We start from the raw sequence: 23,787 nt of genomic DNA, 5'->3' as shown, positions 1-23,787 counted from the left end.
TGTATTTAAGAATACTATTTTTATTTGCTTATTCTCTCAGTTATTGAGAGAGATACTACATTTTCAGTTAGGTGTTGTTAGTATTAAATAAGTTGTGTGTGTGTGTGTGTGTGTGTGTGTGTGTATGTATGTTAAAATTTCTTTTTGCTTATATATTTTGAAACAGGTCATGTGATCTTTCTGTTGAATTGTTTTTAAAAGTATTTCTCTGTTCTGGAATTTCCATTTGTCCTGTTTTTAATAGATTTCAAGTCTCTAGAGAAATGTTCTAACTTTATTAACCCTATTAATCATAGTTACTTTAAAGTTGCTGCCAGAAAGTTCTGATATCTAGATACTTGTGTATATTTTTTTCTCTTCAGTCATTGAGTTCTGTTTTATAGCATATTTTGTATATTTTTATTGAATGGCAGATGTTGTGGATGAAAAATATTAGAGGCTCTTGAGGATACTTTTTTATCCAAAGAGGGTTAAGTTTTCTTCTGGATGGTTGTTTAAATACTGACAGAGTGACTTGATCCCATCAAAATCTGGTTTTGGGCTATGTAAGGAGTGCTCTATTTCAGTTTTGTCTTTACTCCTGCAGCTATCCCTTGTCCTAGGGTATGGCTCTTCTAGGGTGTGATCTGGAAGCTGGAATATTTATGAAGGCTCCTCTACCTTTGTGGGGCTTGAACTCTATTTCTGATTAATCAACATTGCCTACCTGCTGAAATCCCTGCTCAGCAGTGTAGCCTGCCACCTGCTGTTACCTTCTTGGTTTCATGGTCTGAACTTAGGCATCCTCAGTTAAGGGGTTGACTGGTGACTTCAGGGGAATTTACAAGCCAATTTTTTACTTCTCTGCTCTTTTCTTCTCTTTGCAAGTTTGTCTCTCAAGTTCCAACCATTTTGGCAGCCTCAACTCTCACCTCTTTTCTTCAGCTCAGTAAGTCTGCAGCTTTCTGCAAATGCTTTCAGGGAAAATACCAGGGTGAATATGGCCCTCACCCTGTGCATCTCCCTTTTTCAAGGTATGTAAGTTCATAATTATTCATTGCAGCATTATTTACAAGGTATAGAAGCAAACAACATGTCTATCAACAGATGGCTGCATAGAGAAAATGTAATTATTCAGCCACAAAAAGGAAGGAAATCCTGTCATTTGTAACAGTATGTTGGTTTGGAGGTCATTATGCTAAGTGAAATAAGCTGGACACAGAAAGACAAATATGGTATTATCTTACTTATATGTGTGTTATCTAAAAATGTTGAGCTCACAGAAGCAGAGAGTAGAATCATGGTTTCAGAAAAAAATAATCATGGTTGCATGGTTTCTGGACGTGAGGGTAGATAGAGAAAATGGGGAGATGTCGGTCAAGTCTTATGAACTTTCAGTTATAAAGATAAATAAGTCCTGGCAATCTAATGTACATGGTGACTATAGTTAACAATACTGTATAGTGTATATGAAATTTATTCAGAGAGTAGATCTTGTAGTGTTCTCCTCACAAAAAAGGATGGTAACTATGTAAGGCAATAGGTGTGTTAATTAACCTGGTTTTGGTAATTATTTCACAATGTATGCAGATATTAAAACATCACTTTGTATACCTTAAAATCACGTTATACAACCTATATATATACAATTTTAATTTATCAGCAATACCCCAATAGCCCTGGGCAGAAAATTTTAAAAATAAAATAAGGGGTAACTGTGTGGTCATGGATATATTAATTAGCATGATTGTGGCAGTCATTTCACAGTGTAGACATACATTATCATCTTTTGCACTGTAAGTACACACAATTTTTAGTAAAGCTGGGGGAAAAATAAAGCCACCCGACGTAATAAATGAAAATAAATAAGAAATAAATTTCCCTCCAGTTCTATTTTCTGAGAAATCGAGGCAAAGACATGTCTTAACCTCAAGTACTCAAAGCTCTCTCTCCCTCCCGTTCTTTCTCCTACTCCTGCTTGAGCAGGTAATACCTTCCTTGAAGCTCAGTTAAATTAATGAAAACGGACTGGTGGACCTGTCCTCAGGCCCTTGCACCATAGCCAGGCAGTTAGAAAGAATTGTGGCTACTCAGTGGTGAAGGCAAAGGGATGGGGAGGTTCCCGGGACTAAAGGATGCCTGGGTGAGATGCATGACAGTGGTTAGGCTCAGATGCAGAAGTAGAGGCTACGTGCCCCAAAGTGTGCCTCACTACCCGCTTGTACACACTTCACTTTGTTCACAGTGGACTTTCGATATTAGATTCTATTTCTAGCTGTGTTCCTATGTTGTTTTGTTTTGTTTAACTTAGTGGACTTTTGTTTTTCCAGCTTTAATCATTTGAATTCTCTGAGGACTTTGTTTCATCCTGCTTCTGGTCACCTTGTGTAGGTGCCAATCTGATTCCGGTCCCCGAGATCCTGCTTACAGCTTTGGGATTTATATCCCAGCTGTACTTAGCCTGAGAAAAGTGTGGCATCCTTGGCACTTCCCAACTATACAAAAAATAATGATTATGACACATAATCACCTCAAATATTAAAATTGTGAAGTTGTTTCATTCTTCAACTTCTGAGTTATTTTTTAATCAGATATTATAGATTCCCATCTTCTAGGACTTTGAATAGATTGCATGAGTCAATTTTGTTATTTCCTTCCAAGGTGGAAATTTCAAAACACATTGGAAATATCCCTCTTCCTTACCTTATTTCACTACACAGTTATTATAATGATTAATTATATTTTAAACTTGTGATAAAACTTTTAAAACTGTTTTTTTTTAAAGATTTTATTTGAGAGATAGTGAGAGCACAGGTGGGGGGAGGAGCAGAGGGAGAGGGAAAAGCAGACTCCCCACTGAGCAGGGAGCCCGATGCGGGGCTCGATCCCAGGACCCTGAGCCAAAGGCAGACGCTTAACCAACTAAGCCACCCAGGTGCCCAAAACTCTTAAAACTCTTAAAAAATTTTATGCACTCCTAATATCCATTAGTTTGTTATGCCAGTGTTTGAGCACCAATGTTTTGAAATTTATATTTTGATAGTCTTTCATCCATGTAAAGCATTTTCCCATCTTATAGATAGAAAAAGCAGTCAGATAGTTTGCCTTTATGTGGGCAACTCACATATTCGACTTTTTTCTCTCTACAGTTCAAGGCTTTTCTTCAGAAAGAGATTTTGAAGAGTATGTTAAGCAAGAGAATAACTCTAAAAAAGTGTTGGTTGCTATTATTTTTGACCATGAGTTCCAAAATAGCAATGATCCCCTGCCATTTAAGGTAATAGATTTTTAATGTAGAAACCTCATAAGTATACTTCCAGTTTCTGAGGCTTAATGAAGTAGAGGCATAATTATTTCATTTATTAAGTGGGGAGACTGCAACCTACCCAAAATCATACTGCTTGTACATAGTAGAGCAAAGATTTAAATCCAAATCTAATTTCTGTGTCTGTGCCTTTATTTAGCCAGAGCTTTATGTTGATGGGGGAAGAATCGAGTTTACCACATACTAGGTTTTCTCCTTATAAATCAGAATCATAGGAGATGTCGACCTTGACCACTGTATCAGATTATGGCAGCTGCCTCCAGTTCTGTGCATGATGGTGAAGTAAATGCACATTTCCCAGGTCAAGACCTGAGATGTTAAAGCATGTTAAAATACAACATGAACATGTTCCTCTTTCTTTTGACTGAATCTCATCATTTTTCTCCAAAATCTAAATCTGGAAAACAGTGTTAAGCCTTAGCCAAGCAGAAACAGAATTAGGACATAGGCAGACTCTGAGAAAGATTCTGATAACAACTTTGAAGAAGGAGAGACGAGGACTATGCTTTGAACTTGATGTCCCTGGTATTGAGGGAAATAACCAAAGTATGGTACAGATGTATGCATGGAGCTATAATTCTACATTTAAGATACAGATGGCTGTCAATGGAATGAAAAAGTAAGGAAAACCACTGGGTTGTAAGTAGAGTTGTAGGTATCTTCTGTTCTGTCCATCATTCCCTCATTCCTTTCATGTGTATAAAATTCCCTCAAGTTGCTGATTCCGTGTACGTGATGCTGATGTGGACTCATCAGTGGAAACACAGAGCATGGTCAGAATGTTTTTGGTACAGTTTCAAACTTCACCTTGTATGGTCTCCCGACTGCCCAGGCCACTTGGCTCACTCTTACCCTTAGCATTGCTACTGTGACTCACAGTACAGTGACTTTCCTAACCACACCCATCCCTTTCCTCCCTCATTCTCCCATAAATGCCCTGTACATATTACTATCACTGAATTTACTATAATGTAAATATATATGTTGTCTCAACTAGAATTTGAGCTCCTTGAGGAAGAGGTGCTATGTCTTAATCCTTGAACATGCAATAAGTGTCTAAAGCTTTTGTCTTGATAACTGAGTATATTAATATTTACCTAGGTTTATGATATGTGTCTGCCCCATCTGGTGTTACTCATTTCTCTGGTCTGACCCCTGACTTTAGGCAACTGCTGGACCATTTCCCATCTTGTAAAGCTACTTAGACCCAGCATGATCTACCTTGAAATTTTTACTTAGTTCTTTAGAATTAGAATTATCTTTTCATTTAATAATGAAATTACGCAGTATTCCACATTTATACTTTCACATTTCTCCTCTGTCTTCATGTGGGATTCTTAAGTTATAATCACTTTTAGAGGAGGAAGAGATTTTCCTCTTGGAACACTTGGCTGACATAATGGGAAGAGAAATTAGCAACACCTTTTGGTATGTTTCATTTCAGTATGCATGCCAGGTGTCTATTTTGGGAAAGAGACATTGGCAATTGTGTGCAAGTTGCCACTGTTTGCTTACCACAAACCCACAGTAGCCACACAACAAGTCTGCTCCATTGGCTGATGTTTAGAATCTACTTAGTGCTTGACACTCTGCCTCAGAATCGCACGTGTGCAGTTTTTCTTTAACTTCCTTTTGTTTCTCATTCTTAATTATTTTTTTCATTTACAGATATTGTTTCTTTTTGCTCCTTATAAGTAAAATATTTTCTGCGTTTCAGTAGTTTTCAGAGGAACAAGTATGTGGGTTTTCTCCGAACTGAAGGCTGGGAAACAGGTGTTCTCTTTCCACCTTTTCCTTCTTTGGGACCCAGAAGTGAACGCAACTCAAATGGGGGGCCTCCTGGTGAGCAGATCTTTAGTCATACTTATTGTAATATCAAGTCATACGGTAAGAGCTATCACATGTTTATACCTACATTTCTTCAATCTTATGATAGAAATTGTTAATTTTTAACTTGTTGTACTGCTGGTGATTTCTTTAAAATTTTCAGTGTCCAAAAACTTGTGTAAAATTTCTGTACGTTGGAACGATGTATTTTTATCCAGGTTCAGCTCAACTCAACTAAACTCTTGGAATTTAAATGGTCAGCTCCTCGCTTTAGCTGTATGACAAAGGAAGGAGCTAACGTCTTTAAGAAAACAGAACAAACAATTATATACTTTAGTGTCCACTGTTCCTTTCACCACAATTTCTGGCATAAGATCCAAAATTATAGGATATGCAAACAAGCAGGAAAATGTTACCTAAAATTAAAAGAAAAAAACCGGTCAATATAAGTGGACAGATAAGCTATATACTGGAGTTGGCAGACAAGGAATTTAAAATAATTTTGAGTATTTTGATGTCATGTTGATAGCAAATATTCTCTGATATAATGTGATGGAGAGGGCATTTTACCTCTGTAAAACTTGTAACTCTATTAGTGAAAAAACATCATGCAAATCCAAACTACAGAACCATGTATTCCAAAATACATGCCCAGTATTCTCGAAAACTCTCAAGGTCGTGAAAAACAAGAAAGGATAATAAAGTTTCATAGATCAGAGGAGACTATGGAGACATGACAACTAAATGCAATGTAGTATCCTAGGTGGGAACAGAAAAAAAAAATGATACTGGGGAAAAACTGGTGAAATCCAAACAAGTTTGTATAAATTAGAAATTGTTTTGTGCCAATATTAATTTCTTAGTTTTGACAAATGTACCATGGTAATGTAAGATGTCATATTCGGGAAGCTGGGTGCAGGGTATAAGTAATATTTCTCAATTTTTTTTCATTATTGCCCTTCTAGGGAATCCTTTTGGACATATTTTCCCTAAGTGTGTTCCCCTTGTGAAATTTTAATACCACAGATATACTACAGATCTGTTTTATGTGCTATGGCTTGAAGCTCTATAACTCTGTTGAGAATGCATGGTATTTAGGAATGCATGGTATGTAGTCTTTCTGTAAGACTATATTTTTTTCCAAAATAAAAAAGTATATTTTAAAAAGCTCTCCAAGCCAAAGTAGAAATAAAAGTGAAAAAAATGGGGCACCTGGGTGGCTCAGTTGGTTAAGAAACTGCCTTCGGCTCAGGTCATGATCCTGGAGTCTCGGGATCGAGTCCCGCATCAGGCTTCCTGCTCAGCGGGGAGTCTGCTTCTCCCTCTGACCCTCTTCCCTCTCATGCTATCTCTCATTCTCTCTCTCTCAAATAAAAAAAAAAAGTGAAAAAAATGAAATTTCTGAATCTGATAAAGTACATGTGTAAGAAATTTGTATCATCCTAGTGAAATATTGAACATTTCTCCTCTAATAATCAGGAACGAAGCAAAGATGTTTGCTCTCATCAGTTCTTTTCAGCAGTTTACTGGAAGTCCTAGCTTGTATCAGAAAAAGGCAATGAAATAAAAGGTATAGATTTTGGAAAGGAAGGAGTAAAATTATCTTTATGTGAAGTTGACAGAATCATGTAGGTGATTGTGAAGAGATCCACAAGAAAGTACTATATATAATGTATTAATTGAGCAAATACCCAAGATAGACAGTATATGATAATAAATTATAAATCTACACCAAAGACAATAAAACATTCCTGAGAGAAAACTTTAAACAAATGATGAGATATCTAAATTTCATTGCTTGGGTGACTCAAAATTGTTAGGATGTAGCTTCTCCCTAAGTTGATCTATAATAGCAATATAGTGACAGTCAGAATCCTAGCAGTCTTTTTGGAAAAAAAATACCAAGCTTATTCTAAAAAATATATGGAAATACAAAGGGTCTAGATTAGTTTTTTAAAAAATCTTGAAAAGGAATGTCAATGTTAAAGAACATTCAAGACTTATTATAAATCTATATAATTAAGACATTGCCATATAGGTGTAAGGATGAACAAATACATATAAAAAGAATGAGGTGTCTGGAAATAGACTCATATACATACAGTCATTTAATTTTTCCATGAAGGCACCAGTATAATTCACTGGGAAAAGGAAATCTTTTGAACAAATTGTGATGGAATAACATGGTATGTGGATGGAAAGAATGAATCTTGATCACTAATCCATATCTACATATAATTAGTTAAATAACATGATGATCATAAACCTAAATGTAAAAACTAAAATCATAAAGCTTCCACAACAAAATTTATGAGAATATCTTCATGAATTTGGGGCCAGCAGTGATTCATTAAGACAAAAAAGGTATTATTATAAAAGAAAAAAATTGACAGATTGAACGTCATTAAAATTGATTATTCCAGCCTGTGTGAAAGACCCTATTAAAACAGTAAGGTGAGATCCAGAAGGGAGAAAATGTGACACAGATTCACATTGAAAATCTATAAAGAACTTGTATAGATGAACAGAAAATTCAGTTTTTAGATATCATGGTATTGCCAAATTTTAATAAAAGTTTTTAAGTGTTTGCTCATTTTTATACTAAACTTATATAACAGTAAGAAGCTATTTGCATATTGCCAAGATCCAAGGACCACACACTGAGTAGCTCTGCTTTAGTGGACATCAGTTCATATAACTCACTCAATATGAACTTCCCTTAATTTCTCAAATATCAAGGGTACTGAATTAAAATCTTGACCTATGCAGTAGTTTATTCAGTTCTCATTCAGTTGATTGAAATTGCAGAAAGCAGCTCTGTAATTTTGCACAATATTTTACTTTCTGGGAAGCTGGGAATTAGGATCCTTTTAAAAAGAATCTAAAAAAGCCCACAAATGAATAAACAAAAGGCAGAATCAGATCTACAAATACAGAGAACAAACTGATGATTGCCAGAGAGGAGGGAGGGGTGGGCAAAATGGGTGAAGGGGAATGGGAGATACAGGCTTCCAGTTAAGGAATAAATAAGTCACGGGAATAAAAGGCACAGCAAAGGAATATAGCTGATGATACTGTAATAGCACTGTATGCTGACAGATAGTGGCTACACTCGTGGTGAGCACAGCATAATGTATAAATCACGACATTGTACACCTGAAACTAATGTAACCTGGTGCATCAACCATACTCAAGTAAATAAAAATTTAAATAATAAAAAAGTATTTATTATGTATTTGCGTGGGGAAACCATAATAGCTGTGAAATTTAGACTATAACAAGAGCCTCTTTACAATAATTAACTTTGTTGTTTTTGACATACCTTTAATTACCTTTTCCTTTGTTCATTTCAGCTATTTCTTGTCTGTTGTACTTAGCAATCCTTGTTTTCTCATTTAGGGTACATCACTGAAGGGTTCCTGGTTATACAGCATGCCTTGGATCAGGCCATCATGAAATATTTTAACCACACAGCTACACAAAAGCTATTTCAAGATGTCACTGTCTTTGTTCAGAGATTTCCATATCCAGAATATTCTCGTGATTACTTCTTCACCTTTTTTGGTATTTTCATTCCTTTAGTAATCTTATTTATCTTCTCTATGAACCATCTTACCCTCATTCAGTCTATTATGTGGGAAAAGGAAAAGCGATGGAAGGTAACTCTACTTTTCTTGAGGTAAATAGAGCTTCTATAGAAAAATTTGTGTCTGTAGCATAAATTTCTGTGGAGGCTGGATTATTTCTACCCACTCAGCACTGGTAGATGGTCATGTTTCAGTAGCAACCAGAAAATGAACGCTTATTTCTCTTGGCAATTTTCTAGAATTTTGTTTTTATTGGAATCCTTTAATTTTATTTCTAGAAGACTACTTCACAAGATCATTACAAATAGAATTTAAATGCCAAATGCTCTAAAATCTCTCTGGAATAGGTGGGTTGCAAAGAATTAATCACCTGGGCTTGTGGAACTGTCTTGATGAATTTAAATACAAGTAAATTTCAAGATTCTATGATTCTATAATTAGTTTTTCTGAGTATTTTTTTCTCAATGACCACTTATAGTCCCCTTCAGAATTTCTATGTTTCAGTAGAGACCATGTTGTGTTATGGCCAGAGGCTTTGCAGTTCAAAAATAACCAATTTAACCAATTATTAATTTATAATTCATATATAATTATTAATATATAATTATAATTAATATGTAATTATGTATTTAACATATTATATATTATATAATATACAATAATATTATAACATATCCTATAAAGAGAGAGGAAGAGATGATTTATATAATTATATATATAATTGATTTATTACCTAATTTGTTTCTGATAAATCATAGATTTGAATCCTATCTCTATTATTTATTGACTCTGACATAGTCATATAACTTTTCTAGCCTTTTTTCTCAGATATAAATTGAGTATAATAATAATAACTAACTTGGAAGGCTGTCATGATATTAAGCTAGATATTATGTGAAAAATTATCACTGTCAAATCACCTGGACCTGCTGTTGTGAGGTGTAAAGGAGGAAACAGGTGGTGAGTGTTTGGTACATTGTCAGGCACCTAGTGGGTGCTCCATAGCTGTTAGATGTGGCTGTTAACATCAGCTGTCTCTCCATTTCATTTATGCTTGTGTAATCTTGAATCCTGTCATTTTTCTCTCTTTCCTTAGTGGCCACACCACTTCACACATCAGCCTCACGTTGTTTCTCACCACCCACCTCTTCTCACTCAGGGCACTTCGCACATATCTCCTCACCCCTCAGCTCTCCTCTGAATCTACCTTGCACATTGTTGCCAGGGTAATTGTCCTGTAACACAGATGGCTAGAAATAAATTTTAAGGTTGTATTTGTCTTTGTTCTCTGCTGAATAAATTCCACTTAAGCATTTTCTAATATTTGGCCCCTACCTACTCCTCATTTTGTTATCGTTGTTGTTTAGGGGTATAATTTAAATGCCAAATGCCCTCCAACATCTCTGGAATAAGGAGAGCTACAAAGAAATAATCTACTGGATTTGTGGAGTTGTGTCTAGATGAATTTAGATACAAATCAATTCCAAGATTCTACGATTCTGTGATTTAAGAAGGAATTTTTATGGAAGTATTGTTGACACACAGTATTACATCAGTTTCAGCTGTACAGCATAGTGATTGGACGAGTTCGCCCATTATGCTCTGCTCAGCACAGGGGGAACTACAGTCTGTCAATATGCAACGCTATTACAATACCTCTGACTATATTCCTTATGCTGTACCACTCATCCCCATTACTTAGTCATTCCATAACTGGAAGACTGTACCTCCCACTCCCCTGCACCCTTTTGCCCATTCCCCCACTCCCTTCTCTGGCAACTATCAGTGTGTTCTCTGTATTTATAGATATGTCTTTGTTTTTGTTCATTTGTTTGTTGTCCATCTATAGATGAATGAATAAAGAAGATGTTGTATATAGATACAATGGAATATTACTCAGCCATAAAAAATGAGATCTCACCATTTGCAACAGCATGGATGGACCTAGAGGGATTATGCTAAGTGAAATAAGTCAGAGAAAAGACAAATACCATATGATTTCACTTATATGTAGAATCTAAAAAAAAAGAAAAGAAAAAAACATATTGTAATTTTTTAACCAATTTCTGATTGCTGAAAAAAAAGTTTTAAATGACCTCCTGTAGTCCCCTCCAGAATTGTGTTTCACTGAGAGCGAAAAAAATATAGATACCTTTCCTGCCAGCCAAAACGAATGACTTTTTTTGAAACTTCCTTTATGTTTATGTTTCCTCTGACTGTAATGCTTTCCTCTTTTCTGATTGGCGAACACACAGTTAACTTACTTGTCTCAGGTTTTGTAGCTGCCATCTCCTTGTTGATTATCTCTCTTTAATTCTCAATTATAATTTAACACTTTTTTTGAGTCCCCAGAACGTGATACACAAACATCAACATTATGACTTATATTTATATTTCATTTATTTTTTTACATTTTTTCTTATTAAGCTCAATTAGCCAACATACAGTACATCATTAGTTTTTGATGTAATGTTCAGTGATTCATTAGTTGTGTATAACAACCAGTGCTCATCAGATCACGTGCCCTCCTTAATGCCCATCACCCAGTTATCCCATCCCCCACCCTCCCTTCTGCAACCATCAATTTGTTTCCCGGAGTCCAGAGTCTCTCATGGTATGTTTCCCTCTCTGATTACTTCCCATTCAGTTTCCCCTCCCTTCCCCTATGGTCCTCTGCACTATTCCTTATATTCCACATGTTAGTGAAACCATATGATAATTGTCTTTCTCTGCTTGACATATTTCACTTAGCACAATCCCCTCCAGTTCCATCCATGTCGATGCAAATGGTAGATATTCATCCTTTCTGATGGCTGATGTCTATTGTATATATGAACCACATCTTCTTTATCCATCCATTTGTTGAAGGGCATCTCGGCTCCTCCCACAGTTTGGCTATTGCAGACATTGCTGCTATGAGCATTGGGGTGCATGTGCCCCTTCTTTTCATTACATCTGATATCTTTGGGGTAAATACCCAGTAGTGCAATTGCTGGGTCATAGGGTAGCTCTACTTTTAACGTCTTGAAGAACCTCCATACTGTTTTCCAAAGTGGCTGTACCAACTTGCATTCCCACCAACAGTGTAAGAGGGTTCCCCTTTCTCCACAACCTCTCCAACACTTGTTTCCTGCCTTGTTAATTTTTGCCATTCTAACTGGTGTAAGGTGGTATCTTATTGTGGTTTTGATTTGCACTTCCCTGACAGCAAGTAATGTGGAGCATTTTTCATGTGTCTGTTAGCCATTTGGATGTCTTCTTTGGAGAAGTGTCTGTTCATGTCTTCTGCCCATTTTTTGACTGGGTTATTTGTTTTTTAGGTGTTGAGTTTGAGAAGTTCTTTATAGATCTTGGATATCAGCCCTTTATCTGTTATGTCATTTGCAAATATCTTCTCCCATTCTGTAGGTTGCCTTTTAGTTTTATTGACTGTTTCCTTTGCTGTGCAGAACCTTTTTCTCTTGATGAAGTGCCAAAAGTTCATTTTTTTCTTTTGGTTCCCTTGCCTTTAGAGATGTGTCTTGGAAGAAGTTGCTGTGGCCAAGGTCCAGGAGGTTGCTGCCTATGTTCTCTAGGATTTTGATGGATTCCTGTCTCACACTGAGGTCTTTCATCCATTTTGAGTTTATCTTTGTGTATGGTGTAAGAGAATTGTCCAATTTCATTCTTCTGGACTTGGCCGTCCAGTTTTCCCAGCACCATTTATTGAAGAGACTGTCTTTTTTCTATTGGATGTTCTTTCCTGCTTTGTCAAAGATTCGTTGACCATAGAGTTGAGGGTCCATTTCTGGGCTCTCTATTCTGTTCCATTGCTCCATGTCTGTTTTTGTGCCAGAACCGTACTGTCTTGATGATTAGAGCTTTGTAATTGAGCTTGAAGTCCAGAATTGTGATGCCTCCAGCTTTGGTTTTCTTTTTCAACATTCCCCCAGCAATTTGGGGTCTTTTCTGGTTCCATACAAATTTTAGGATTGTTTGTTCCAACTCCTTGAAAAATGTCGATGTTATTTTGATAGGGATTGCATTGAATGTATAGATTGCTCTGGGCAGCATAGACATTTTAACAATATCTATTCAGCAACATGGCAGCAACATGGCAGCAATTAATGCACAGAAATCAGTTGCATTTCTATACACTAACAATGTGTCTGAAGAAAGAGAAATTAAGGAATCAATCCCATTTACAACTGTACCAAAAACTGTAAGATACCTAGGGATAAACCTAACCAAGGAGGTAAAGAATCTGTACTCTAGAAACTACAGAACACATATATTTCTTTTTTTAATTTTATTTTATTATGTTAGTCACCATACAATACATCATTAGTTTTTGATGTAGTGTTCCACGATTCACTGTTTGCGTATAACACCCAGTGCTCCATGCAGTACGTGCCCTCCTTAATACCCCATCATCAGGCTAACCCATTCCCCCACCCCCTCCCCTTTAAAATCCTCAGTTTGTTTCTCAGAGTCTCTCATGGTTTGTCTCTTCCTCCGATTTCCCCCTCTTATATTTCATTTTTAAATTACTTTCATTGAAGTATAACATACATACACACAGAAAAGTGCACAAGTCCGAAGTGTATATGTTTTAATCCATCCAGGCTACTGTAACAAAAATATCATAAACTATATAGCTTATAAAGCAAGAGAAATTTATTTCTCTCAGTTCTGCAACCTGGGAAGTCCAAGAGCAAGGTGCCAGCAGATTCAGAATGTCTGATGAGAATGCCCTCTGTGGTTCATAGATGGCACCTCATTCATCACTGTCTCCTCATATGACAGAAGAAATGTGAGCTCTCTGGGGTGTCCTTTATAAGGGTACTAATCTGATTCATGAGTGCTTAGCCCTCATCACCTACTTATCTCTCAGGGGCCCCACCTCAAACTGCCGTCACACTGGGGACAAGGTTTTCTACTTAGGAATTTTGAGGAGACACTAACTTTCAAATTACTGTAGTAGAGTTGAATGGGTTATCATGAAGAAAGTATGCCCATTTTATTGTGACCCCTGTAAGAAATAAAACACTGCCAACACTCTAGAAGATGGCTTGTGTACCCCTCAAAACATTTTCCCCAAAGTATACACTAACCTGACTTCTAGTATTATGAGCTAGTTTTGTCTGCCTTGAACTTGGTAAATGGAATCATGCACTGTATTATGTTGTGTCTGTGTGGTTCTTTCAGCTAAATATGTAGCTGTTGTTCATTTATATTCATTGAGTTATATGAGTTTTATGATTCCATAGTATGACTATCACAATTTATCTATTTTCCTTTAGTGTTTGGAGTTTGGGTATTATAAGTAATTCTTCTATGAATATTTTATACAATTTTTGCTGAATGTTAGATTATACATATTTAACTTTATTATATAGTGCCAAAGTTTGCCAATAAAATTTTACCAATTTTCACTTCCATTAGCAATGTATGAAAATTCTGTTTGCTCTACATTTCACCAAAATTTTTTCTAATTTTATCTAATTTTCTAATTTTTTTTAATTGCATGGGAGCATATTGGCCTCAAAAATGTAGCGATCTTTCACTTTTCATTGTTTTAATTGTACAAATCTTTCACCTCCTTGGTTAAGTTTACTCCTAAGTATTTTACTCTTTTTTTAAAAGATTTTATTTGAGAGAGAGAGAGAGAACATGAGCAGGGTGAGGGCAGAGGGAGAGGCAGACTCCCTGCTGAGCAGGGAGCCCCATGCAGGACTCGATCCTGGGGACTTGATCCTGGGACTCCTGGATCATGACCTGAGCCGAAGGCAGACGCTTAACTGACTGACCCACCCAGGCACCCCATATTTTACTCGTTTTGATGCTCTTGTAAGTGGAATTGTTTTCCTAATTTCCATTTTAGATTGTTCATTGGTAGTGTGTAGAAATTCAACTGATTTTTGTGTGTTGACTTTGTATTCTCCTACTTTAATGAGTCATTTATTCTTTTTTATGTGTGGAATCTGGTTTGCATGTAAGATTGTCTCATCTGCTTGGATGCCTTATATATATATAATTTTTTCTAAATTGTCCTTTTCCCATTGTGTATTTTTTACTTTTTTGGCATAAATTAATTGGCCATGTATGTGTGAGTTTATCTCTGTGCTCTCTCTTCTGTTGCATTGCTCTGTTGTCTGTTTTAATGACAGTACTGTACTTTTTTGATTACTATAGATTTGTAATATAGTTTGAAATCAGGAAGTAGAATGCTTCCAGCTTTTTTCTTCTTTCTGAAGATTGCTTTGCCTGTTTGGGGTCTTTTGTGGTTCCTTATAAATTTTGGGATTGTTCTATTTCTGTGAAAAATGACATTGGAATTTTGATGAGGATTGCATTGAATCTGTGTATTGCTTTGGGTAGTATGGACATTTTACCAATATTAATTTTTCCAGTCCACAAGCATGGTATATCTGTTTATTTGTTTGTGTTGTTTTCAGTTTCTTTCTTCAATATCTTAGAATTTTCAGTGTACAGGTCTTTCAGTTCCTTGGTTAAATTTCTTCCCATGTATCTTATTCTTTTTGATGCATTTGTAAATGGATTTTTTTTTATTTCTCTTTCTAATAGTTCTTTATTACTGAATAGGAATGCAACAGATTTTCGTATTTTGGTTTTGTATCCTCCAGCTTTACTGACATTGTTGATTAGTTCTAAGAGCTTTTTTGGTGGAATTGTTAGTGTGTCCTATGTATAATATCATGTCATATGCAAGTAATTCTGATTTGCATCCATTCTTCTTTCTTGACCAATTGCTATGGCTAGAACTTCCAATAGTGTGTTGAATTAATGGGTTATTAATGGGGTGTCTTTCCTACAGTTAGGTTTCCTTTAATTTCTTTCAACAGTGTTTTAGTTTTCAGTGTAGAAATCTTACACTTCTTTTTTTTTTAACATTTATGTATTTATTTTAGAGCAGTGGGAGGGGCAGGGGGAGATAGAGAATCCTGAAACAGACTCCCCACTGAGCAGGGAGCTGGATGAGGGGCACAATCCCCAAGGGCCCCAAGATCATGACCTAAGCTGAAACCAAGAGTTGGCCGCCCAACAGACTGAGCCACTCAGGCCCCCAGAAATCTTACACTTCTTTTGTTAAAAGTACTTTGTCATTTTTGTTGGTTATTAAAACTTGCTAAGAAAGTCTGGTTGTACCACTGATTGCTAGGAACCATTTATCCCTATTTCTGTCCCCTGCGCATAATAAAGTGGACCTGTGCCCATTTTTAAGAACTTTGGAAAGTATGCAAATTCCAAAATCCTCACATTCATTCATTTGGCCTTTCAACAAACATTTATTAAACTCTTTGTATGGGCCAGGCAGATACAGATAGGCAAACATGGTCTCTGCCCTCTACCCTAGAAGAGCTTAAAGTTACAGAATTTAATATTGGTCCATCAGTAAAATTCAATAGAAATATTTAAAATAGCCTGTGAAGACTCATACCACTCATTTGAATCTTATTGGTTTTCTACATTATATGCTTAGCTAAACTTTTTTGATGTTCTTTTGTTAACACTCGAAATAAAATATTTCTTTAATGAATATATTTCATAAAGATTATTTCTAAAACTGAATTTTCCCCCTTATTTTTTATCATAGTTTTAGTATTTGCTTCTATCTTTTGTAATTTAATTAAAATATATTTACATTCTTTAACACCTCCTAGAAAAGGGCATAGTAAAAAGAAAGGGGATATTAATCTAAGCAGTTTATAGTTTTATTTAAGGGTTTTTCATACCTTACAATATCAGGTAAATTATTGGTGAGATCATCTCTAGGCTGATAAGCATCATAGTACTGCCACACACTAGCTGAATAATTTTAATCAAATCATTGATCTCCTCTTCTATAAATCGGGCATGATAATTCTTATTTCACCAATTTTGATTGTGGTAGAAATAAATTAGATAATCTTTGTGAATGCATTTTATATAATTATATTATTTTACATGATGTTTGGTTTGTGTTAACTCTCCCACAGGAGTATCTGCTCATGATAGGACTCAGTAATTGGATGTTCTGGGGTGCCTATTTCTTCCCATTCCTCTCTTTGTATTCAGTTATCATCCTTTTGATGTGCATGATTTTCTTTGCCAAGGCAAGTGTCTATTTCACTGTAGTATGCTATAGCTAACCTTTGAGAGGAAAAACATATAACATGGTATGGGCCTAATGGATTCAAGTTGTCAGGAAGTGAACACGTGCCTATTGTTGACTCCAATCTGGAAATGCAGGGGCTGCTTAGTCTCTCAGCAAACTAAACTTTAAGTTTAGATGTGTGGACCTTTTGTAGTTAATGAATTGTTTACTCATCTCCCTGAGGTTTGTCATTAGTTTCACTAAGACTATTAAAATATTTAAAGATGTTTCACTTCTCCTCTATTGTTTTGATGCCATTTAGAGTATAGCTCAACTGGCTTCCTGATTATTTTATTAGATAGAACCTGTGCCAGTCATCCAGTACAGTGACCCATCTCTTGTCTTTGTCTTTTTGCTGTGTTTTACCATCGCCACAATATTCCTCAGCTTTATGGTTAGCACGTTCTTCGATAAAGGTGAGTCTAAAACTCCTGGGAAAGATAATTAGTGACTCAATGGGGATTATATTCGGAGGCTTCTGTGACCTTCATTTGCCATCTCATCTGTAGCCTCTCTTTATAGTCTAACTAAAAAGACGAGTATTGTAAGTACATGAAATGATAAGAAAGGGAATGAAGGGAGCAGTGAAAATTAATAGATAGTATACACGTGAAAAAAGGACAAAAACGAAAATAAGGTCATATTTGAGGATTCTTTTTAACCTTTACCTGCTTATGCATATGGTATCTATTTAACCATCCAGCAGGAATGGTAATGATTGAGATGGCTTCTGTATATTCTAGTGGAGGGAATAAAGTCTGTCAGTATCTGATGATGATCTGCAGTATGTGAAGAGAAAGAAAACAACAAAATTGTTTGCCTGAAAGAAAGGGTCCATGTACTTCGTTAATAGATCTTTATTGTGTGTTTGCTGTGTATTTGAAATACAGTGTCTATCCCATAGAGCTGACATTGACCTTGTGGACATGCATATCATATGCACAAAAAAATTATTTGATAGGACATGCAGAGAGCAATGAAAATTTATGAATCAGTATACATAGGAAAAAAGGATTAAAATAATCCCACTTCATATTGAGATAAACCTATGAATGCTTCTTATAGAGGTTAGTTTTTAAACATTTTTGAAAGACTAGAAGATTGGAATGGGAAGTCAAGTCAATGGATGCAAGTATCTAAAAGTCATTCATTGAGCTGGCCCGGTATATAATAAAACAAAGGCAAGCAAAAATTGTTTCCTTGCTTTTTGAGGGCTAACATGCCAATAGCAGTCATGACCAGTAACTCTATTTCATTATATTTTTATTTTTCTCAGTACATTATCATGAGTATTGTTAGTTATGGGTCCTTACAAGGCACATGATCACATGTACAACCTATAAGCAGCCAAAACAAACAAACAAATAAAACCAACCAACCCAGGAGGTAAAGAGAAGTGGTGTGTCAGTGTAAGGCAGAATGTGATAATATACCAAAGAGAAAAATGAGATAGTTAGAAAACAGATACTGTCATTTCCTGTTTCTGGAATTATGGCAGACTGGATATTTAGAACATTTTTGTACGTGTCTTTAGTTTATATGTGTTAGACTTTCACTATGGTACATATGTAGAAAAGGAATTGCTGGGTCATAGGGTTTGTAAATGTCCAACCTGACTACCTGTGTCCAGCACTTCCAGAGTGGTTCTGTGCACTTACAGCCCTACTGGACGAAGATGAGAATTCCTATTATTCCATATCCCTGCCAAAATTTACTACATCAAACTCTAATTTGTGCCATACTGGAGATATGAAATCCTGTCTTATGGCAGTTCAGACCTGCATTTTCTCATTTACTGATGAAGCTGAGTGTTATTAATATTAATATGGGTCATGTGTTTCCTTTTCTGTAAAATCTGTGCATTCTTATCTATTATGATTATTGATTGTCAGGACTTATTTATATATTCCTGCTGCCTAATTTTTGTTAGTTGCAAATGTGTTGCAAAACTTGTCCCAGTTTGGAGCTCTCGGCTTTTATTTATGCTGTCTTTTAATAGTTACTAATTTTAATGTAATCAATCTTTTCCTTCATAGTTTGTGATATTAAATATTTCAGTGAAAAAAATTCTCTACTCCAAAGTCATAAAATTATCTTGTAGCGAATTGATTGTTCTTCCAAGTGCATAGACAGTTGTCCTAGCAACATGTGATAAACAGTTCACCTTTTCCTCACTACTCTGCAATACCTGCTCTGCTATATGTCAAGTTCCCATTCATGTGTGCATTTCTTTGCAGGCAGTCCTTTCACTGAAAGAGAAATTAGGAAAATAACCCCGTTTACACTTGCACCAGAAATAATAAAATGCCTAGGAATAAATTTAACCACAGAGGTGAAGGACCTACATTCTGAAAACTATAAAACATTGATGAAGGAAATTAAAGAGGAGACACCATAGTACATACCCTCCCCAATGTCTATCACCCAGCCACCCCATCCCTCCCACCCCCACCACTCCAGCAACCCTCAGTTTGTTTCCCGAGATTAAGATTTCCTCATATCAGTGAGGTCATATGATACATGTCTTTCTCTGATTGGATGTCCTCTTTTTCTGTATCTCTATCTCTCTGGGAATTTCAGTGCAGTATTCTAATTATTTCTTCTTTGAATATCTGCTAGAAGTTGCTGAAAAAGCACTGGGAAGGATTTTAATTATTGATTCAATTTCTTTTATGACCTTAGGACATTCAGGTTTTCTAGTTCTTTCATTTTTGGTAAGTTATATTTTAATTTTGAAATTTATTGGTGCAGTATCATTAATTTAATATGGTTTCTGGTTTTTAATGTCTTTGCTAATGGCTGTCATGATATATACTCTTTTACTCTTTATACCAGTAATTTGTGCCTTCTCTTTTTTTTTCTTGATCAGTTTCACAACAGGTTAGTTAGCAGTATTAGTCTCTACAGAGAATAAGCTTTTGGCTTTGTTGATCCTCTTACCATTCCATAAACTTTGTATTTATTGCCATTTTTTAAAACTTGTGATAGTGTATGTTTGTCTTATTTCTTTTAATAAATAAATTTAAGGCTAGTCATTTCCTTTTTAATACTGGTTTGACTGCATGACACAAATTTTGATAAATAGGCTTTTTCCTGTTGTTACATTAAAATGTTTTATAATTTTCTTCTGTAATTATTCAAAGATGTGTGTCTTAAATTTCTCAACATACTGGGTTTTTATGGATATCTTCTGGTTATTGATTGCCAGTTTAATATAATTCCTTTGAAATTTGTTAGGATTTACTTTATGACCTAGTCAATGTCCAGTTTTTTAAAAATCAGTATTCCAAATATGTTTGAAAAAAATGTATATTTTGGGGTGCCTGGGTGGCTCAGATGGTTAGGCGTCTGCCTTTGGCTCAGGTCATGATCCCAGGGTCCTGGGATCAAGCCCCGTGTCGGGCTTTTCCAAGCTTGGCAGAAAGCCTGCTTCTCCTTCTTCCACTCCCCCTGCTTGTGTTCCTGCTCTTGCTACCTCTCTGTCAAATAAATGAATTAAAAAAATCTTTAAAAAAAAAAAAGAAGGTATATTTTGAGGTTGTTTGGGATAGTTGACATGTATTTTCATTAGGCCAAGTTTTTTAATTCTGAGAAAGATGGTTAAAATTTCCACTTTGATTGTACATTTGTATATTCTTAGAACTTCTATTATTTTTTGCATTATATATTTTGATGCTATTTTATCAGGTGTATCTAATATATTGTCTTTGTTATCTCTTATTTGTCCCCTCTCATTCTCTTTATAATTTTAATTTTGAAAAAGAATACACATTGATGAGTATATAAAATGTAAGTGTTCTAGTTGGTGAATATGGAATGTAGAGTGAGATAAAGAGGGAAAGGGTGAATCATTCCTAATAGTGGAATAATATGTTGTACTTTATAATATACCATTTTTATTTAGATGCTGAATTTTAACTCCTGATGATGTTAATTGGTTTATTAACAGGAATTTTCTTTTTAGTGTTTTATCAGAGTCACATTTTTGGAACTTTTCATATTCCCAACCATATCTGCTTTTGAGACCAACTTTGTATTTCTGTTTATTCAAGTATCCTTCTTTTCCCCCAGTATCATGACATAGACTGAACCTCATAGTATCTGGGAATACAATCTAGATATTTTCTGATTATGTCAATAATAGTATTTACATTTATAATTTTTATGCTGAAAAATAAATATGTGAATTTCCATTAAGAGCTATAATATTTATAGTTACTACACTATAGAATGATAAATTCCAGAAAAAATAGTTACTGAAATGTTTAATTTCAGCCTCTTATTCATTCAAAAAATACTTTTGAGCACCTATAAAGTGTCACGCATTGTATAATGATAAGCAAATGGTGAACAAAACAAATTTCTATTCTCACTGTGCTTATTTTATTACATTCTTCCAGTAACACAGATATTTGTAGTTTAGGTTTCTGCATGTTGCTTAAATTGACCTTATAATTTCCATCTTATTTCCAGCACATTTTGCTGTTTCTGTTGGAGGTTTCATTTATTTTGCTACCTACTTTCCACTTGTTACAGTCTCTACAAACTTTGCACAAATGACATTCTCCCAGAAGCTGGCTTCCTCAGCTTCCTCAGCTCAAATATAGCAATGGGGCTGGGAACTAAATTCCTAGTCAAGGCAGAAATGGAGAGTGAGTATTTACCTTATAAATTTGACCATATTCTCATAAGATATTCACAGTTTTAAAATAGATTAATATTGTTAAACTGTCCTTCAAAAAATGATATTACTTCATACCACCACCTGTCGTACATGAGCGCTGCCACATTCTCTCCATAAATTTACTCAAGTCTGTTAGTAGCTTTCCCTGCTCATTTGGAGTTCCTGGCTGCTGTTTAGTGCTAGGACTGGAAGCAAAACAGGTCTGCTTTTAGTGACTCTTAGTCTTCCTTTTTTCATCAGTGCAATATCTACACAAAAATTCTGCTGGTCTTCTCTTCTATAGATAGTATTTATCCCTGCTTTTCAATGATTATGGTTTTCTATTTTCCAGTGAACATTTAGCATGAGGAGGGGCGGAGAAGGAGGAGTCAGTGTCTTAACCCATAGATTTGCTTATTTTTCTTAAAGTTTATATTCCTGACTTAGTATATTCTGTTTTTGTTTCACTCATGATTGTTTCTGGCATGCTAGAAGGCATCTTATATGATTGCTTGCTCACGAAGTCCTAAATTCTAATGGTATAAGAAAGTGACTATAATGGGAATCTCTATAGAATATTAACACCTTTTTTCTTCACTCTTTAATTATGATGCAGATGGATAATTGTTTTAGTGTCAGTTGGCACCTAAATTAAATGTCAACTGTTATCTCTTAGAAATTGGAATTAAATGGAGTAACATCTGCTCACCACCCAAAATGGAGAACTTTGACTTTGCCCACGTACTGGGAATGTTTTTATTTGATGCTTTCTTATATGGCCTTGTGGCCTGGTATATAGAAGCTGTCTTTTCAGGCGAGTATGGTGTGCCCAAGCCGTGGAACTTTTTCTTGCTGGTGAGTTCTAATGCCTCTGTTACTGAGAGAGGCCACAGTCCTTATGAACATATATTGTAATTTCTCTAAAAGCCACCATGAGCTAATTTTTGCACTGTCTGTAATTGATCCAACAGTTCGGGTGAAAGAATCATTTTAATGACTCTGCCCATTCATTGGCCTTTTCCTAATACATTTTAAAGCACCCAGTATATATAACCATAAATAATCTGTAGATGATGGCCTGTAACTCCAAACTTTAAAAATTCTGAGTATTCCATCACAGTTACAGGCAAGTATTTCATAAACAATTAAACTCGGGCATATTAATATAGTATGGGTCTTTGGGTGGTAAAAGAAGAGGTTTAGTTATGTCCCCTATCTGGGCACTCACCACCTGTTTTATATCCTTGTTTGGCACAGATGTCTTAGAGTCAGAGCCATAGCGTGATGGGAATCATGTATATCTTGCCCTCCTTTCTCAGTCTTTTCCCTTGTTCTTATTGGCTTATGTATTGGTAAGAGAAGATATGACAAGGAGTGATACAGTCATTTTCACTATGACCTCATTTTGGAGCAGTTTTCATTTGTCCCTCTTGGACAGTTATGATTTTAATAGAATAGTCTGCTTTCATGCTTTGGGGATTTGAATTAAGCCACTTAGCTCCAAAATTTAATCCCAAGAAATTTTCAGCAATTTTCAGCAATCCATCTCAGTACAAAAGGTAACAGGCTAAAGTATTTTCTATTGCATCATTTTTCAATACCATTGCAGTGATTTCACTTTTATTCTCCCCTCCCCCCCCCGCCTTTTTAGCGCTCTCACTGGTTTGGGGAAACACCTGAGGGGAAAAAGGAAACAAGGCAATTTTATGAAACAAATGAAAGCAAGTATTTTGAAGCAGAGCCTACTAATTTGGTGGCAGGTATCCAAATCAAACATTTGTGCAAGGTATTGTTTCACAGATTTTTTTTTCTTCTTGATGGAACTGAAATTTAGCTTATAGTGCATTGTAAATGATTATTACTGGAAATACCAAGAAAAAGATCACATGCTAATAAAAAGTCGTGGCCATCCTGTTTACTTCCTTTGAGAAAGATCAAAATTAATAATTTTCAGTATGTAATAAAATGTCACACCTTTCTCCTTCCTCCAGAATACATTCAGGTTTTCTATAAACTATATGGTGTCTTCCACAAATGCCCTCATTTTAAAAAGTAGAGTCTACTGGAGATGAATAATTTGAACGTATGAACATTAATTTCTGTTCGCAAATGTTTTGCATTTATCTGTTATGTAATCTCTTCTCTGTCAAGGAATTCATCAAGGGAGGACTTTTGAATCTCTTAATTCATCTGCACCAACTATAGGCATGTTGTATTCAGGTAACCTATACGTTGCCTGGCATTGCCTCTCAAAGTCTACCTAAGCTTG

General features: G+C 35.5%; 1 protein-coding gene across 1 annotated transcript in view; it reads left to right on the top strand.

The window, feature by feature from the left end:
- LOC112817007 (phospholipid-transporting ATPase ABCA3-like) overlaps positions 1 to 23,787 on the top strand; it is a 96,124-nt gene that overhangs the window by 11,651 nt on the left and 60,686 nt on the right. The window contains 9 exon segments of the mRNA XM_073890440.1: positions 3,129 to 3,260; positions 5,003 to 5,146; positions 8,531 to 8,790; positions 16,698 to 16,814; positions 17,154 to 17,271; positions 21,329 to 21,444; positions 21,447 to 21,507; positions 22,195 to 22,373; positions 23,170 to 23,304. Of these exon segments, the coding sequence (XP_073746541.1) occupies positions 3,129 to 3,260; positions 5,003 to 5,146; positions 8,531 to 8,790; positions 16,698 to 16,814; positions 17,154 to 17,271; positions 21,329 to 21,444; positions 21,447 to 21,507; positions 22,195 to 22,373; positions 23,170 to 23,304 (1,262 nt within the window).

This window comes from Callorhinus ursinus, unplaced genomic scaffold, assembly GCF_003265705.2.
Source record: "Callorhinus ursinus isolate GAN/ISIS: 27379988/994484 unplaced genomic scaffold, GSC_fseal_2.0 scaffold169, whole genome shotgun sequence".
NCBI classification, from domain to species: Eukaryota; Metazoa; Chordata; class Mammalia; order Carnivora; family Otariidae; genus Callorhinus; species Callorhinus ursinus.
The sequence above is the reverse complement of the archived record's forward strand: the minus strand, read 5'-3'. Positions and strand labels throughout refer to the sequence as shown.